The sequence below is a fragment of the Telmatherina bonti genome (genome assembly GCF_933228915.1).
Source record: "Telmatherina bonti genome assembly, chromosome: 4".
Lineage (NCBI taxonomy): Eukaryota > Metazoa > Chordata > Actinopteri > Atheriniformes > Telmatherinidae > Telmatherina > Telmatherina bonti.
The window spans coordinates 12,943,766-12,962,538 of record NC_136622.1 but is presented as its reverse complement, the minus strand read 5'-3'; the positions used below and the strand labels follow the sequence as shown (position 1 = coordinate 12,962,538).

Genomic DNA, 18,773 nt, shown 5'->3' with positions numbered 1-18,773 from the left:
AAGTGTACTACTGTCCCAAATGTTACATTTGCATGAAAACCGTTATCTACCAATGAGCTGACAGGCTTTCACAGACCCTTCTGTCTTCATCAATTTTTCTAATTCTCCTTGGCTTTTAAAAAACTCAAACTGACAACAATAACAAAAAAAAAAAAAACACTTGTCCAATAAGCCGTTTTCACTCTTCACTTATTACACACAGGTTTTTTTTAACGGTGCACTTTTACCTTTTTCTCCTTTCTTTGCTGCTATTTTTCCACAGACATAATATTTCATGTGCAGTATGGGTGCAAATACACCATACCATTCATTCTCCTCTTCTCTTCACTCAAGCCATCTTTCTTTTGATAAGAACTGATACGTTGTAATAAGGGTGTAATAAGAAAAAAACACTCCAACTTGCTGCACTCAGTGTGGGTGGGCATGAAGGAGATGCGTGCATGGAAGTGTTTACATGTGGCTGTCTGGGTGTGTATGTGTCAGGAATGTCCTGTGCTTGTTAATGTTTGTATACTGTGTACGTGTGTCAGTGGATTATTTAAGTTGTGCTATAAGATATGCCAAGATGGTAAAACATGTTTATGCTGGCGTTGGAAGTGTAAGACTGCGGGTTGAGTTGTATGTGTGTGTGTGTGTGTGTATATAGGAAGCCGCTGGGGTGTTGCTTGACTTTACACACCCTGTCATCACATGTTGCCCCCTTCTGTAAACACACCGGGCTGACATCCAAGTTCATCTTATGTTAAGAGCCACACCACATTTGTTAGTTATGTTTTTTTTTTTTCTGTTTTTTTTTTTGTTGCGTTCTCTCTCTCTTTTCTTGTTTTCCCCCTGATGTACAATCCTTTGGGTGCAGATGTTGCTATGGTTACCAAGACACTTTGAATGTCAGGTGGGGTTTGCTGAATTCTGATAGACACACACACACACACACACACACACATCCATGCTTGTGCCACAGCCACATCTTTGCATGGATTATTGTTATTAACACAGTGACGAGACAGCTTCAGGCTTCGGTGATGGATGCGTGTGTTTGGATTTATCCTCCTGTCCTGTTTTTTTTTTTTTTTTTTTTTTTCCCTCTTTAAAGAGATGCATACGCTTGCTTAGGCCAGTGGCAGTAGTTTTGTTGCGCATTTATCTCTTCTGGTCTTGATATCGTTCCAATTTGCCAGTTCTTAGTCCCCGCTGAAGGCAATATTGCCCATCCCTTCCTCTGAAAGTCCCCCCCCCCCCCCCGGTGTCATTAGCAGTCAGTTGCCAAAGTGATTGAATTTACACTACACTGGTTATCATCCCAAAGGCATTTGTCATATTTCTTGAGGCTGACTTCACTTCATATCTGATAAAATTCCTAGCGAGTGTGCATATGCAGCTTAGCTAAACCCCCCCAAGATCCACATCATCTTCCTTGTGTGTATAAACAGATAACCACTAATGTATCTTTTTTTTTTTCTTTTTTTTTTGCCTTTTAAGGTAAGCATAATTCTCTGCTGTCACTTCCTGGATTTGTAACTATATATAAATCAGCTGTGTTGTGACAGCAGATAAACTGAGAAGCACATTAGGGGCAACCAGGCAGAAAATTGCCAGAGTTGGAGAAACACTTGAGAAGGCCATCAACAGAAAGGCATATAAACACAAACAAAGCGAAACAAACACCAGTGCAAACAAACGCAGAGACAAACAAATTTGCTGTGCTCCAATGAATCCCAGTATTGGGCAGGTGGAGCGGACCGGGCTGGGCCTGAGCCCAAGGGGTTGGGTTCAGATGACTTCATTTAGATTCAAAGAAGCAAAATAAAAAAAAAGAAAAAGGAAGAAAAACTAAAAACCTGATAGGAAAACAGTTTTGTTTGCATTTGTTCTTTCTGTACAAGCCTGTCTGCTTATTCTTTCCCTGATTGCAATTCGCCGGCTTGTTAATTAAGTCTTTCATTCATTTTTCATGTGATTGCTTTTCACTCAGGATGTGTCATGTCCCACAAATGAATTAATGTAGCGCTTGATTGACAGCAGAGGCAGAAGGTAGCTGCCAAATAACCCCCCCGATGTGAGTTTTGATTAAAAAAAAAAAAAAGGTTTTTAGTTTTCTTCTTTTTGTGCCTGTTTGTGCCGATGCTCCATGTAACAGTTTCACTGTTATTGCTATTGATACTAACCAAATATTACCTCCTTTTTCTTTGCCATCACTCAATGTAAAACATTGAACAAAATGAAGGTTTTTTTTACTAAAAACATTTTGTAAATGGCATCAAAATTTAATGAAAAACTGCAGGTTAAGTTCAAGTGTTTTATTAGAAGTACAGATGAGGATCGCGCAGGTCTCACTAGCAGGTCACTCGGCCTGTCTCTGCTAAAAAAGCCAAAAGGATGAAACGATTGCTGCTGTGATAACTTTGCAGTGTCGAAGAGCCTTTTCCTTATTAGTATAAACCTCTTTGCACGGTGTCAGAGTCTGATAAGCCATGGAGGTGCATGCTGTTCTTCATGGATTACATCGAGTTTATCTAAATCTGCTCCATTTGAAGGCCACTGCCCTGCAGCTTTTAGATGTTTCCTGTAGTCGTGTTTTAATAAAAATAGATTTCCTGAAAATCTCCACAATCCTGTTAATAACCAAATCATTGATCCAAATGAGTTTTAAACAAAGAAACATCTAAAATCCGGAGTGCAGGAGCTTTAGAGCACCAGGTTTGGACAACAACTCTCCTTTAAGGCATAAATATAACCTGCACCACGAACCTTCTGGTATGCAGGGATGGTTTATATTATATAGGCATGATTTTTAAAGCTATTCTTTTAGGTTCAGCACCAGTGACAATGTGTTAAATTCAGACCTTTGTTGGTTTTGTGCTTTGTATCTGATCTGTTTATGATTTGTGGGCAAGTGTAGCTTGGAGATGGATCTGTCTTTGAGCCTGGTGTTTTCATTAAGATGCAGCCTGAAAGGAGTCATTGGAATCTGTCAAGAGACGCGCTTATTACGAGCCAGAGCTTGTTCTACATTTGACACTCTGAAACAGTTTAGTTAACCACTGAGACACTGACCTTTCCACTGTGTGAAAATGCAACTCGCCTTTTCTGACGACAAACTGCTCTTCTCTTTTCCTCTTTGCCTTTCTTTCTTTTGTTCATCAACAACCCTTCATCCTCCCATTGAACCCTGTCATCCCTCATCTCCTCTGTCTTTCAACTCTTTCCTCCTCTTCATGGCATGACCTGCTTAAACTTAGTGAAATACAGTAGCCCCATGATACATCACCGTGCATTAAAGGAGGAAGGCAGCAGCTCGGAGCCCAGCCTCATTAATTATCATTAGCAGCCTCTTTTAGGCTCCAGATGTACACAAGGTGAATATAAAGATGCGGATCAGCGTTAGCTTTTGTGCAGCTAATTGGAGGATGCATCACCTTGATGAGTGAGTTGGTCAGATGGTCATATGTTCCTGCCAAGTCGCCACACGGCTGTTGCGCACACGGGCGTGCGTGCATGCAGGTGCACGCGGACGCCGATCTGCAACAACATTAGGAGAAACCACTGACAGGTGACGTTAATAACTCTGATCGTCTCATTATCTGCAATGTTCTGCTGGGAAACTGTAGGTCCGGGCATTTGAGTCAGTGCAACTTCAGCAAAATCCACCGACTTAACCAAGGCACACACACACACATACACACACACACCATGTGATATCGCACCTCCTTAAGGGCAGTCAGCCCTCCCAGCAGAAAAGTTCTGAAATGCTTAAAGTAACAAGCGGTCCAAAGCATTGACCAGACTTACAAAATCTCCAAATCCGAATATGAGCAAGCACCCTGCTTTGTGACCAATCTCCTGCTTATAAAGCTGTGCCAGATGTAGCCAGACACATGTAGGGCTCACATGTCCCTCCATATGACAGAGAATTACAACGATGCAGCTGATTGATGTTTAACCGTGAGAGACGGAGTTCTGTGCGTGTCCTCCTCTTACAGAAAAGAGGTCGCGTGTCTTCTCAGCTCATCTTCACAGTATTTTAGTTTTTGACCTCTAGCCTGTTGAGTTCTCTTGTTAACCTGCTCCCTTATTCCCTCAACAAGTCAATTAGCAGGAGCCAGACACCGTCTCCTTTTGTCTCTCCGCTGCGGGTGTCAGAGTTACAGCTGGCTCTTCATTGTTTCTGCTTGCTGGAACTCGGCGTGCCGGTGCAAAGCCCTGAGCGGCCCAGCTTGGAGGCTCCGAAACTGGCACTGGCACAGAGCAAGCTTCCCTTTTTCCTCTGGGTCTCTCTGGCTGTGGGAAGTGCTTTCCTGCCACTGATAGGCTCATTTATATGTGTACGCGTGTGTGTTTGTGCACACACGTGTTAATTATTCAAAGTGTATTAAAGCTTAAAGATGCATCTCCAGATGCCTCTCTGATCATCGCCGTGTTTAATGGAGAGAGACAGATGAGATGAGAAGCGAAAGGTGGAGCATCCACAATAAAACATAAGGCGGAGGAATGTGGCAGTGGCCTAGTTGTTAAAGAGCAAAGCTTGCTAAAACCGCACAAGCTTTGTGTAAGAGCACTGCAACCCGTGCTTTAAACATGATCACAATGTGCAGGTTTTGTTTAATAAATGTTTGCTTTTTTTGTTTGTTATTTTGCAAATTTCCCATCTGGACCCTTCAGCTTCACGCTCTTATTAAACCGAACAAATAGAAATCAGATGCGCTAATGGTACGTCTGAAAGTTGTGAGTGTCTCTGAAGTTTATATTTGTTTAAGTCAAGACAAAAGCAAGAGAAAGGCGGATATGACTTGTTTTCATTGGAACTGTTCTTACTGTGCAAGCGGGTCAGAGGTCTGGATGAGACATTTGTATAATAATCCTCCTTTTAATCGTCCTATTATGCCGGGAAGATGGCAGATTGGGCAGCTCATTTGTCCAAATTGCTCAAAGCCGGTTTGTCAAATAGCTTAGTGAAATTGGTTTTGATTAAATCTGTTGCTTTTAGTCAGATCTTTTTTTTTTAATTTAAAACAACAGGAGAAATAAGTTGAGCTTCGAGCAAAAAAAAAAAAGGGGGGGGGGTGATATAAAAGGAAGGAGACAAAAAGAATAGGATAGAAAGTGAAGCTTTTGAATTAGGAGTTAAGGATGTCGGCGTCGAAGAGAGAAGCGGTAACAGAAGGAGAGGGAGGACGCGACCATTCGATGAGAGGAAGAAGAGGAGGAGGATGCAGGGGGTGTTTAACCACTGAGGAGATGAAAGGGTACTCCGGTGTCATTACACCACCTGTGTCTTGCAGTGTCTACTCAATAATTCCATGTTCATTATCTAATGTTATCGGCTCAGCTTTAATCCTTGAAGCCAGGCTGAAAATAGTTTGATTGTGTCTCATGTTGGCGTTCGTCTGCAGTACGCTATCTCAAAATATCCAAATTTGTTGCTAATGATTAGCCTTTTTTTATTTTTTTTATTTTATTTTTTTTAATTCCCATCATTTACCTTATTTCGAAGCCTGCATGGCTTTTCTTATAATTAACATCTTTGTTTTGTAAACTGGGCATGATAAACGGCACCAAGAAGAGTCTATCTACATGTGAATCTCACTTCAAATTGTGCTCTCCTGTGTTGTTTTTCTCATTTGACCTTAACTTGTCCCTCATGCCAAAGGCTTAATGAACCTCATCACACTGTTGCTCTTAAAGCACACAAGTAATCACTTTTGGAAAATTGATTTCAAAAGAGTTTTGATGTTGGTCACTGTCTCAGTGGGCAAATTAAATGACTATCAAATGATTGAATGCTGCACTTAGGTGAAGGAGAGCAGTACACCAGAATATCGGTTCTCCTCAGTCTTTGCTTTGTTTGTTGGTTTAACATTCTTTATATGAAGTGCAGTCATGTAGATTCTAAATACATGTGTAGATTTGTTCAGGAGGATGACAGATATGTTTAATCTGTATTGTAAAAATATCATGTTTCATTATTAACCCCGTGGTTGATTTGGCTTCACCTCTGATAAATGACCCAAATAGAAGCAAACATGGGAGCAATATAAAATAATGCTAAACTGTCATAAAAGGAAACCTGAGTATGATTCCCAAAAAGTTCATCTGAGCACATCCTGAGCATTTAAGAGTGAGACTAATTTAATAGCACTCAGTTTCATTCAGCGTGAAGCGTGATTATTATGATGTACCTTCTGTTCTAAATGAGCTGGTTTTCTTCAAATGAGAAGAACTGCATGGAGCAAACAGCCATTTCATCACCACTCTGAAATCCCTCTCTGATGGTTTATTTTATGCTTTTCTGCTGCTGTATCGTTATTAGCTTTTCATTCATTAAATGACTTTAGCAACCCCGTCCCGTACAGCAGAGCCCCGCTGTTCTATCTACACTTTTTTAAGCCCGTTTCCCCTCTAGGCTTATTTATTCTTTACTGATTTTACAAAAGAAAGAAATTTCATTATAAAGCCAGTTTAATATTTGTTAGCCAATATTCTTATTTTTTTATTTAAATCAAATCAAACTTTATATGTGTAGCACTTTTCATACAAAAGCATATCAAATTGCTTAACAACATAAAAATAAAAACAGTTTCACACTTAAAAACACACGCGAACACAACCCAACTCTTCTCCTGACCATTAATGTCAAAATAAAACTAATAACTTCAGGATTCTGTCATCTGTATCTGGTTTGACACTGCTGCGAGGAAACAACATCTGAGGAATCTTTCCATGTCAGGAATGGCCAAACGGAGACAAAGTCACAGGGAGCACCCCAGTCCACACCGCAGCCATATGGCTGCAGTGTAGAACCCCTACCAACACCCCCGGCAGGATTATATTAATGTTTTTTTTTTGGTTTTTTTTCTTAAATTACTTTACATTGTGTGTGAATGATTATAAATTATATTAATATGGATTATATATATCAATTAGTTGTAACTGGATTATTATTAAATGACACTGATTTTCATTGAAATGTGCTCTGATAGCATTAAACTAAATGATGGATTTGAGCTCTTCTGCTGATAAAATCATGTTAAAAATGAATGGCTTCATATCTGGTAAAATGGAAAGCTTACCATACGGCATTTGTATAGTACTATGTAACAAAATGCTACACAATATTAAAAAAAAAAAAAAAATGAACACAAGTCAGAAATAAGATCTAAGAAGGACCGTAGAAAACACACTAAACACTATGAATAAAAATCCACTGATGGAAATTTACAAGGACAATAATGTTTTTATTATGATGCTGTGTTGCTTGCAGCTGACTTTTGGACAGCGTTCCTGTACAATATTATTATTATTATTATTATTATTATTATTATTATTATTATTATTATTATTATTATTATTATTATTATTATTATTTCCAATGCAATTGTATGAAAGTCAGGCAATAAACTAAATCCTTTGCAGGACTCATTTTTGTTACATAGTTTTATAACAACTAAGTAGTTTTCCGTTAGCCAATCAATTATTATATCTCCACTTGTACATTCATGTACAGCAATTCCTCAATATTTGATTAGCTTTTCATGCATTTTGTGAGACAGTTTAACATCTATCAATGCAACTAATAACTAAAGATGTCATTTAAATGCTATAAAATCAGGATTTCCGATTTCATTTAGCCACAGAGCAGCAGGATGTGAGGGTGGGGGACTTTTCTAAGCACCAAGCCTCCAGTAGTTACATCGATTTTACATTTCAGAATAAAATGAGAAGGAATAAACTGGTCACATTAAATGCAGTTCAATTCAGCTTTATTTGTATCATCTCAGTGCACACACATTAAACATGACAACGGTTTCACCCTCAACTTTACAAGTTTTCAAAAGTACTTCAAAAAATTCTTCTGATTAGTCTGAAAGGAAGTCAGGCTGTTGCTTTTATTCATATATTCAGTCAAAAAAAAAAAAAAAAAAAAGTCAGCACACTGCATAACAGCATGCAGTCTTTAACTTTACCGCTTCAGCCATCTCGCTCTATATTCCCTGCAGAAAACGCTGCATAGAGTGGGTGGAAACTCCAAAAGGCTTCCAACACAGTTCAAAGGGCCTTTTATTGAATAGAAGAGTTTGTAGTCTGCTGTGACACGGTGCCTGAGCTTCTTCCACCTGAGACTACCACTGAGGAACTCGCTTCACTTCAACAAAACAGATGAAAGTTTTCTTGTTGAGAACAAGCGGTGGGGATGAGTCATAAATTAAAAAAAAAAAAAAAAAAGAAAAAGAAACAACTAAATTAAACAAGTTTTTTCAAAGAGATTCCTTTAAAAAGTTTCCCTTGCCCCGTTGAATTTCCATACTAGATATTTAAGTCTCTTTGTTGTAAAGTTTGCTGCATTTTATATACCTTCAACTTTCTTGACCAAAAGACCTTTGGGACCAAGAGACTGTTAACTGCTCAATTAAACGGGGGACAGAAACTTATGCACCCAATAAGAAAGTTGCTTCATTTATCACTGGCTTTTTGTCCCGACCTTGGAACGTTGGCGGATTTTTAGGTGGGTCATGCAAGTCTCTTATTATTCACTGGGTCATGATCTAAAATAGGTTGTGAGCTGGTTTTTTGATTGGTTCCCACATGCCAAAGAGCACTTTGTCATTTTTGTCTCGTAACCTAAAACAAAATTTATCAAATTTTGACCCTGCGGGGAGAATAAGGACAAAAAAAAGGAAAGATGAGAGAAACAGACCAAGCACAGGCTGCACTTGGTGAGGCCATCCTCAATAGCTTCTTGTTATCTGTCATGTATCCATTATGTCACCCTCAGAAACACACACACACACACGCACACATTCACAAGCAGATTTTTTTAGATACTGTTATTGATCCGCTTGCTGATGCTTATCGCCTACATCCTCCTCTTGAATCATCCAAGCCTGATAACATCCCGATAGACATGCAGTCACACTTGGCCATCAGTGATAGTGCACAGGACAACGCCATACTAATGGAGACATGTGATGAAGATCTCAGTCAGCCTCGTAAAGATCCCCGTAGACACAATATATTTTCCGCAGCTTAATGTTTTGTGTCTCAACTTTCAGAAATGTTGAAATCTGTAAAAAAAGAAAAAACGTCAGCTTTTTTTTTTTTAAACCTTCTTTTTTTTCTTTGAGTGGCCAGTAGTATAAAAAGTCATCTGCTGTTGATAACCTGCAGCTTGGGAGCAAGCTAGAAAAGTTATAGGAGAGGTATTGTTTTGTACTGTTGTACTGTGTTTCTGTATGCGCCGAAGAACAGTAACACAGTTCACTGTTCGTGAACTTGCAGGGCAACATTTAGAATAGACAATGATGTGTCTGAAGGGGGACTGTTGGAGCTACGTTTTTAACAAAGAGATCATCGCTCTGTTCGTCCGCGAGGCTAATCGGTATGCGGACCAAGTAAAAGATGCAAAGGGGTACAGAGCAGGACGATCGAGTCGTGTTGCTCGCTTTGAATTTCAAGGTAGAATCCACCCCTGATTTTCACCAGTAAAATGTTCCAATAAATCTTATTTGTGTGTGTGTGTTTTTTTTTTTTAAGAGATTTTTGGAAAAGACAATTAAAAAGACACTAATAACATATTTTTTTCATTCTTTATTACAACAATAAACAAGAAAGATATGTGCTTTTCAAACAGGTAGGGTATGATTTTTTTTTTTTTTTTTTTTGTGAAAAAGAATGCAGTTTTATGAGGAAAAAAAAAGACATTTATTATGCAGTGTGATGAAGGTGAAGGAGAGCTGGGATTGCAGAACGATGGTATTGTACCATTCCTTACTGAGCCGATCCCACAGCGTTGGCTGGATATGTGTAAGTAGACACTGATGCAGGGCTGAACTGCTTCTGCTTGGCATGTACAAACGGTCAGAGATAGGCAGAGGTGGGTGAACAAGGATTAAATTTGCTTTGAAAATGAGGTGTGATTTTTATTAACAGAAGGAATTTGGACTACCTTGTAAGGTTTAAGTGATATAGATCACTCTATTTTAAAGGATTATTTACAATATATCTGTTTTTTTCTTGTCTTGTCAGTGATGACACCTTCATCTATCAGAGGGGAAGGCTATTTCACATCTGGATACTTTTGCTGATTTACTTGTAAAGTAATACTTATTTGGTAACTTGGTAATTGTGTCCTTGCTTCAACATCTGACGCAAATTAAACAGATCCAACAACCTATCATATTTTCAGATTCATTAACTGAAGTCTGGTGCGTTGGAGCAGGGAAACGTGGAAAACCTGCAGGACTGCAGCTCTCATGGGACGAGTTGAATAGCCTTGCTCTAGATATTAATAGTGCTACCAAAGATGTCAAACATCCTCTAAAAATCATTGTCTTTTATTTTTCAAGAAGAAATGGACTGCAATGGAAATTATTTTTTTTAATACTTCATATTTTTGTGGAAAAAAAAAAAGATATAAACTCAAAATCAATATTGTGAAGTTTATTACCCTTCACCACATCACATTGCCAAGGATTGTTTCCCAGGAAACTATCATTAAACTTTTATTTTACCCTCACATGACAGCTTTCTGTGGTCTCTGGTGACGTTTTCCTTTCTTCTTATCAAAGCACGATGGCCAAAAGTTTTCAGAAATGCTTAGTTTATAAAATTCCTTTATTTATTTATTCCTACAGCATGCATGTTAGTTAGAATTTGAACCCTCTTGTCAATAGAAAGTAGACCCAGTTTGCTGAGAAGAAAGAACAATACTGCTTATTTTTACACAAACCAGATAGTATATGAGCTGCACACAATCCACATATTAAACCTGATTATTCCAGAGTAGCAAGGCCCTCCAGAGTTTTACTATATAGCTGCAGTGTTGATTGATATTACTTTATGTCTGGCCTTTGTTCCACCTCCTTTCTGGGTTTTTACATAAAGAAATTCAGCGTGCAGGCAGCCTGCGGGGATGCAGTGCCATCGCTGTAGCCTGAGAGTACAACACAAGTGGGATGATAGTGATTTATGCAGTGAAGAATACTCTGTGTTTCGCCACTCTGTATTTGCTACGGGGTCATAAAAGTCAGACATATAAAGATAAATAAAAACTTCTTAATGAAAAGAGTGAAAGAAGTAGGTTAGAGGGAGATGTCTGAGAAGATGTGTGTGTGTGTGTGTGCAGCTGCAGGACTTCTCTGTGCACACTGAATGGAGCGATGAGCTGGGATTCAGCACGGTCCGTTGTACATCTGGCATGCTTGTGTGTTAGATTTATTCTCTAAGGGCATAACTATATTAGAGTGTAAAACTGAGACATTGTTGAACAGATGACTCTTCCTCTTTCTCTCCTGGGACATGCGGTCATCATATCAGGTCTTTTTTTGTGTGTGTGTGAGTGTGTGTGGAAGAGAACCGGTCGATGGGGTCTCGCCCCCTTCTTTCTGAAACGGTTCATTGGACTGTGACGCTAATCCGTTGGGACCCTTCACACTGTGGTGACCCCCACCGACACTCACACACATAGACAAACACACCAACTACCTCATCCATCATACTCGAAGGTTGTCTGCGCTTTAGTGAGGTGGCCTCATCGGTGACAGCCAGCGGCCAATCAGAACTCTGGCCTCACCTCGTACACTGGCGTAGAAGTGAAGTTGCCATGGCGAATGGAAAGCAATTAGAAGTGATTTGGAAAAGGGAAATAGATGATGTGATGACCTTAGATTGTATCAGCGGTGCATATTGATGAGTTAAATGTTGTTTTCATCTTAAAACTGAATAAACGTGTATCTGGTATCTTTTACAAGCAGGTCCCCTAAGCGCTTTCTTTCAACAACCTTGCAGCTGATGTGTGTGATACACACTTCTTATTATTTTCCCTCTCTGTCTCACTGGCCTCTGTTTGGATGGCCTGCTCAATGTTCCAAGTATTTTACTCCAAAAACATTTTCTCCCATGAGCCAGTGAAGAGTGAAGGATGAGGATGACAGAGTGGAGGGTGGAAGGGGAAAGGAGAGGCGAGTTAGGGCAGGGAGGCTGAGGAGGAGAAGAAAAGTCAATATGAAAATGCAGCTGGCCCAGATAGCCAGAGGTCATGAGTCTGGGCATCATCATGGTTAAGTAAACCTCAGGGCAGGTAGAGACCAAGAGGAAGAAGGTGGCGCCTTAAGAAGTTGTAGAAGAACAATAAACGGGATTTGATTCGATTTGAATTGCGATTCTCCCAATTCTTCTATATTGCTGATTTTTTTTTTCTCCAGACATGGTCGTCAGTTTTCTTAATTTCAATAAGGAAAAAACAATGCAGTAGCCAGACCATCATTCTGCTGCTATAATGCCCAAGAATACAAGTAAAAAGATCAATTAAGATTAAGAATAATAAAAATGACCAAAAAAAAACAAAAAAAAAAAAAAACATTATAATAGCTTATTTTTATTTATTTGGATTTTTTTTTTTTTTTTTTTGACAAAAAATCTAATTTAAAATTGTGAACCAACTAATCCCAATAGTCAGTTTGTTTCAGTTCAATTTCCCACCCCTTATATACTTTGAATCATCTCACAACTTTAGGTCAATTTTTTCTCTGTACAGTTATTTAGTGGCTATATTTGAAGAACTCTGCAGCACAACCTCAGTACATTAATTCATGATCAAACTGATCAACCTTGATATAAATAAGGATTAAAGTTGATCATTGTCTGATTAGGAATGAGTTCAGTCAATTCCTTTGTTCGATTTTCTCACAAAGGTGAATCTAACACAGGACTTTACGTGTCAGTGTGAAAGCAACAATCATTCACTCTTCAGAAATGAAACTCCAGACGATGAGTCAGACTCTAACAACTCCGACTGCTCCTCTTGGAATTGGTTTTCAAGGCACAGCTTCGCTATGCTTCTCTGTATGCAGCAGAAATGTGAAAGGCTTATGCTAATGCAATGTCCAAACATCTACCTGTAGCCACTTTCCATGTGAATACACAGTTTAGTGCTCCTCACACACACACACAGTCGTCTCTGACACTCCATCTTTAATGTGTTGCAGGCATTTTAGTAACAATGACAATTTATTTGTGCTCTGCTTTTATTTAGCAATCTCCATTTGTTTAAAGCAGAAAAATACATAGTTTATAAGATTTTAGAAAAAAAAAATAAAGTCCATGAGGATACAAAAACTTAGCAACCTTCTACACAATTCTCCTGTAATTTAAACAAGCTTTATTTTTTGGTTTCCAACTTTTCAGTTGCCTTGAAGTCATTTTTGTTTTTTGTTTTTTTTTTATCACATGGAGTTGATCAAACATGATTGAAATATTGGAACTGCTGCATTTGCTATAATCACAACAGATGTGGGTCAAAGTAATCAGTTAAATATAAACTAGCTGTGATTCAAATACCCAGGCGAAGGCCTTACCTGCTTTTTATCTACAACAGTGAGTGTTTTCTGTGTTGCACGTCTCTCCCATATCATAGAAAATAAACAGACATATCTTACTTATATTAAAACTTTGATTATTTTTATAAAGTGACCGGGATATAACTGTTGAAAACAAATAATTCTGGAAAATCAAACATTTATTTGAAGACTGCAGCGTAGCCCTGCAGACAGAGGAAGAAGCCGATAATAGAGATGTCACAGTTAGTACAGAAGAGGAGCCTGGGCTAATTTCTTTCTGAAGGCTTACCTTCCCTCCTTTGATCACAGCATCTGTGTGTTTAGCCCCAAGGCTACTGTAAAACACTCCACAGGCCCCAGCATTACTTTGCTGCACTAAGCCAGAGGGCAAGATTTAGCTTTGAATCTGTATGAGTGTGTGTGTTTTGGAGAGTTGCAGGCGATGAATGTGTGTGCGTGTGTGTTTTAGGCATATTATGGTGGATGTAACAGTTTGCATGTCAACATGCGTATCTGTGTCACATAGATGGCAAAAGGTGAAATAAACGCGCTTCTTTACTTTCCAGACCTTGTTTTCACATGTCCTCTCCATGTTTCGTTTTTCAGTTCACCTCTCACTCTTCCTAATCCAGTAGTTTATAATCACTCATCTTCTGTGTTTCCGTCCATTCCTGACTCACACAGCAGGAAAAGCTGGCTGGCAAGAATCAAGCTAAGGATGACGGATGGAGTCGCTGGGAAAATGATGTATGTGCAGCTAACCGTTTTCCGAGCAAAAAACTAGGATGAAAAGTATCAAAAACAAGGTGACAATGAGAGAGGAAAAAGGGGGATGATGCTCCAGAGAATGTGGAAAGAGATCAAGTGCGAGCGACAGAAAGAGAGAGAGAGCAGGATTAGAGGAATCCCCCAGGTAAAAGAGATTGTTGTGTCTCATTGTGTCGAACTGTTCCACTATCTGATGCAGACTCAGCTCTGACACCTGTCACCGCTTCTAATGAAACGGCTCCCACAATCCTCCGCTTCGAATCTTTTGTTCGCTCGCTGCCTGCTTTTGTGTGTTTCCTCTGTCTTTTTTTTTTCCTTTATGGGTTTTTGCAATTGTGTCTCTGTATACTCTGTTTGTAAGCCCTACGTGGGGGCTGCCTTCGTATCTGTGTTTAGGCATTAGTGTGTGTGTGTGTGTGTGTGTGTTATGTTCCTCAGAGGAATGCAACTCTATGCTTTTCATTACGACTGCGATGAATCTCTAATAATGAACAGACTTTTAAAAAGTATGTGTGTGTGTGTGTGTGCCCTGTTGAAGCAGTAGGTAAGTGAGGAAAAGCACAGATGTAAAGTGGTCCCATCGTGTGTGTGTGTGTGTGTGTGTGTGTGTGTGTGTGTGTGGATGTGGATGGCAGCCTGGCAGGATGTCCAGCCATAGTTGGAGCAGATGCTTAATAGTGCTAAACACCCACAATGACTGCAACATCAGACTCTGAGAAGTAGCCGGAGCCAGATTTTCATTGTGTCAGTGTGTTTTCTTGCCTCCTCCTGTCTCAGCTTCTCCCAGACAAAATTTGAGGGATCAAGAGGCATGAAGACTAAATCTGCCAAATGAGAAGTACTTGGTATCACATGTGCTGCTCATTGAGAGAATCTGGTTATTATCAGGCCACGCCATCACTATTGGATGTACTTGCATTTTCTTACTATAAAGCGGTACTGGTTCATCCTAACTTTGTTGCTTCTTGGCTTCTTCGATCACGTTAAACATTGCAAAGCAGGTCGTGTGTGTGTGTGTGTGTGTGTGTGTGTGTGTGTTGTTAGTTTGCACTAACAGATAGTCTGTTTCACTGAGCCCCCCTGTATAACTTGATCTCAAATTGATCTTTTTGTTTTCTTGATTTCTCTCTTCTAATTCTGCAATAACTATACTAATAATAAAGAAGAAAAAAAGCAGGGACAATAACTGTCAGCAAAAGTTCAGTTTTTGCTGCAAACTTGAGAAATCAATGAGGATGAGGATGAAGGGGGATTAGCAGCCTCTCAAAGTGAAGCTTCCTGCAGCTGCAGCTCAGGAGGAATCTCCTCACTGTCACCTGTTCATGGTTTGGAAGTGGAAGCAGGCAGGTTTAACAGATGTTGCTTTCTAAGGCTGCTCTAAAAGGGATATTTCTAAGTTTCGACAAACAGTTGCAATTCGCAGGCGTTTCCATTGTACAGTGTGTAGCGCATAAGCTACATGATGTTATATAGAGGTTTTCTACTTAATGTGGAGAATTTGCTACGACTTCTTGAAGATTTTTTCTCCACATTTAATTTTCTAAAACTCTGAATTGTGTTGCTGTTTGTTCCAAACCAGAAATTCACTGGTCCCCCCATGTCAGGTCTCGGAAACACGTAAATGCAAAAAAAGTTTTCACATTACACTTTTTCTATATGATCTGTATCGAAACATCTGGAAAACCACTTCATGAGAGCGTAGAATTTGAGTTTTCTGGAAATGGGTTTCCTTTAGCGCTTTTTTTTTTTCATTGCAGTATTTAGATTTTTGCGCAATATAGGTTTAATGGCGGCCCTGTGATGGACTGGCGAGCTGTCAAAGGTGTACCCCGCCTATCGCCCTCGGAATTGTCTATATTCCTAATAGATGCTGCCTCAGGGTCTGAATTGTATGCTTGCAGAAAGAATGAGAACATGCTTTGGTGGGTTCTTTTCAGCAAAAACATGCCTAATATCCATAAAGCCTCATTAATATGGTGAGGGGGGTTGATTACAAAAAGGCTTGTACTCTTAATAACCAGTCACTATTTCATTCAGTATTTAGAATTTCTATGTTGTTAAAAAGGGAAAGCAAGATCAGTGTTTTTCATTTTGCCACTTTTAATTCACAGCTATGAGACTAAAAACCAGCGTAATTTTTCCATTTGGTATTTTCTGCTGCTGGGGAGAATGTCAGTTTCTTTTTGTTCCCATTTTATCTTCCTCGCAGTTTGTCCAGGAAACATCCTGTCCTCTCAGATCTGCATCCAGCTCCTTTTATTTACCTGTCACATCTCAAATAGTTTCCTCTTATTTTCTAATCTACAGGAGTGTCCTCAGATCCTGCCTTCCACTCAGATCTACATCCCCGCCGGGGTAATGAGGCCAATCACCCTGCTGGCTCAGAACCTGCCACAGCCTCAGTCCGGACAGAGAAACTACGAGTGCATCTTTCACATCCAGGGCAGCACGCACAGCGTTCCGGCTCTGAGGTTTAACAGCACCAGCATACAGTGTCAGAAGACCACGGTAAGAATAAACACACTTCTACTCCAGACAGCCACAGTGGTTTAAGCATTTGGTGGGCTTCACAGCTGGTTACTGAGAAATGGGCAGGAGTAAGGTGGCGTGGCAGAGATTTAAAGCTGAAGCATGTGGCCACAGGGACCGACGATTTGCAATGCCACTCTTTCTTTATTCCAACTTCCAAGTCTCTGTCTTTCAGCCGTCACCGAAACCGTCACCGCTAAAAAAGATAAAATAAAACATGCAGCCAGTTCCACAATATTAATTTCCTCCACTCCAACCAGAGCACAAGGCAGAGGGGAGGCATTTTTACTGCTCCAATTATGACTAAACGAGACACGCAGCATGATTAACATGCGAGACGCACGCCGCAGCACTCAAACGCTCACGCTGATTGGTCCAGTGTGAAGTCCTCGCAATCAAATGCAACAGGAACCAAAGCGCGGCTTTGGCAGCTCCGCCGGCCCCCTTAACTTCAGCCTGTCACACACCTGTCATTTGCTGCGGATCATTTAGCTGATTTCTGCATCAGCTCTGGTTTGAAACACATTGATGTGCAGCCACTTGCTGTTTTTGAACTCGACCGAGTTCTTTACAAAGGAGAAATTTGAGATCCAGCTTTGTGATTATGGAAGTTTTTCTGCCTCTGATGTTACAATATGACTCAGTGAATAGTTTCAGGGCATATTATTGAAGTTGATTTCCTGATCCTAATGATGGCTCCTACGGTTCTTTTGTGCTTTGCAAATGTAAATTGTGCATATTTAGTGGTTTGTGTTTCTGTAATTGCTGCATGTGAGTGACTGTGATTGTAGATCTGACTATCAGGGTTGCTATTAGGGGTTTTGGCAGATTTATTCTCCATGACATGACTGCTTTAAAAGCCTTTTGAATATGAAATGACCGAGGAAGGTGAATGTACTCGGATATTGTTCTAATCTAATTAAATCCCACAATTTCTTCAAATCTGTTTTAGATGTGAAGGATTAGAATCAGTGTTACTTTAAGTATTTATGTCTTTCTTTTGGATTTTAAGATGCTCTTATGAGTCTAAAACATGTTCTAAAACCAACATTCATCCCAGGAAATAGCAGTGAGCCGTTTTTCATTCAGTGTTTGATTCAGAAAATTCATTACTACACCTCTGCTGCTGCTGCTGCTGCTGAGAGTTGCTGATGCTGGAGGACAGAGACCTTCCTCAGCAAAACTCAGACAAAACCAGATGAATGCTGGCTCTCACACACACATGCATTAACGTCTTCATTCCTTTTTGCTCTTTTATGCTTCGTAAAACTGCAATGTTATCTCTGCAGGAGACAGGAGTGGCGCACAGGTCTCAACATAACTTTGCAACTGTTAATAAAGTTGAGCGTAGGGAGCTCCATGTGTTGTTAGGTAGAGTAAGTAAGGTGGGACTGTGATGGGATCCAATTAAGAAGGCAGTAGTTAAAATGATGAATTGCAGTGGTGTAGACTGATGGACACAAACACAGACATGTGGAGGAAAGCCTGGCAAAGGGAAGAAAAAAAAGAGGAAGCAAGAGAGCCATAGAGGAGCTGAGGGGCTTCGCTGCAGACAACGGCTACGCAACAAAGAATGCAATGGAAAAAGTAAAGGGAAGAGTAAAGAAAGACAGAGCAAGCTTAGGGGTTAAAAACAAATGAAAGAGAAACAGATGGAGATGGGATCATTTTGGAATATGAAATTAATGCTGAAAGAAAAGCAAATCATGATCCGTGAAAAACCACTGAGAGCAAATTGAACAGCAGAGAGTGGAGCATTTGGGACAGTAGGGATTGGTTAGAAAGCTGTTCAGCCGTGCAGTGTTGGTTTTTTACAACTAACACAAAGGCTCTTTATTAAAATATTTGCATATTCAGGTGCCAAATCCCCTTCTTTGCTTCCTGTCTCTGTGTTATGTTTGGAGCCGCCTTGTGTTTTTACGGTGAAGTGGGAAACGTCTACCTGCTGCTGCTGAGCATCAATGCTTATAAAAATAAAAAAATAAAAAAAAACATAAAAATTCCCAAAATAACATATCAAACAAACTATAAAAAAGTTACTGAAAGGAAATAAAGTGTGTCTTGGAAGAATATCTTCATATTTTTTACTTAGCTGTTTTGCAGGATTTTTTAAATTTAATATAGTATGAAATAAAAAAAACAATA

General features: G+C 39.6%; 1 protein-coding gene across 1 annotated transcript in view; it reads left to right on the top strand.

The window, feature by feature from the left end:
* Window positions 1-18,773, top strand: part of LOC306755432 (plexin-A1-like) — a gene marked incomplete at both ends in the record, with an annotated part of 239,478 nt that overhangs the window by 118,398 nt on the left and 102,307 nt on the right. Inside the window, one exon of the mRNA XM_079239811.1 lies at window positions 16,407-16,607. Coding sequence (XP_079095937.1) covers window positions 16,407-16,607 — 201 coding nt within the window. The remainder of the gene's footprint in view (window positions 1-16,406; window positions 16,608-18,773) is intronic.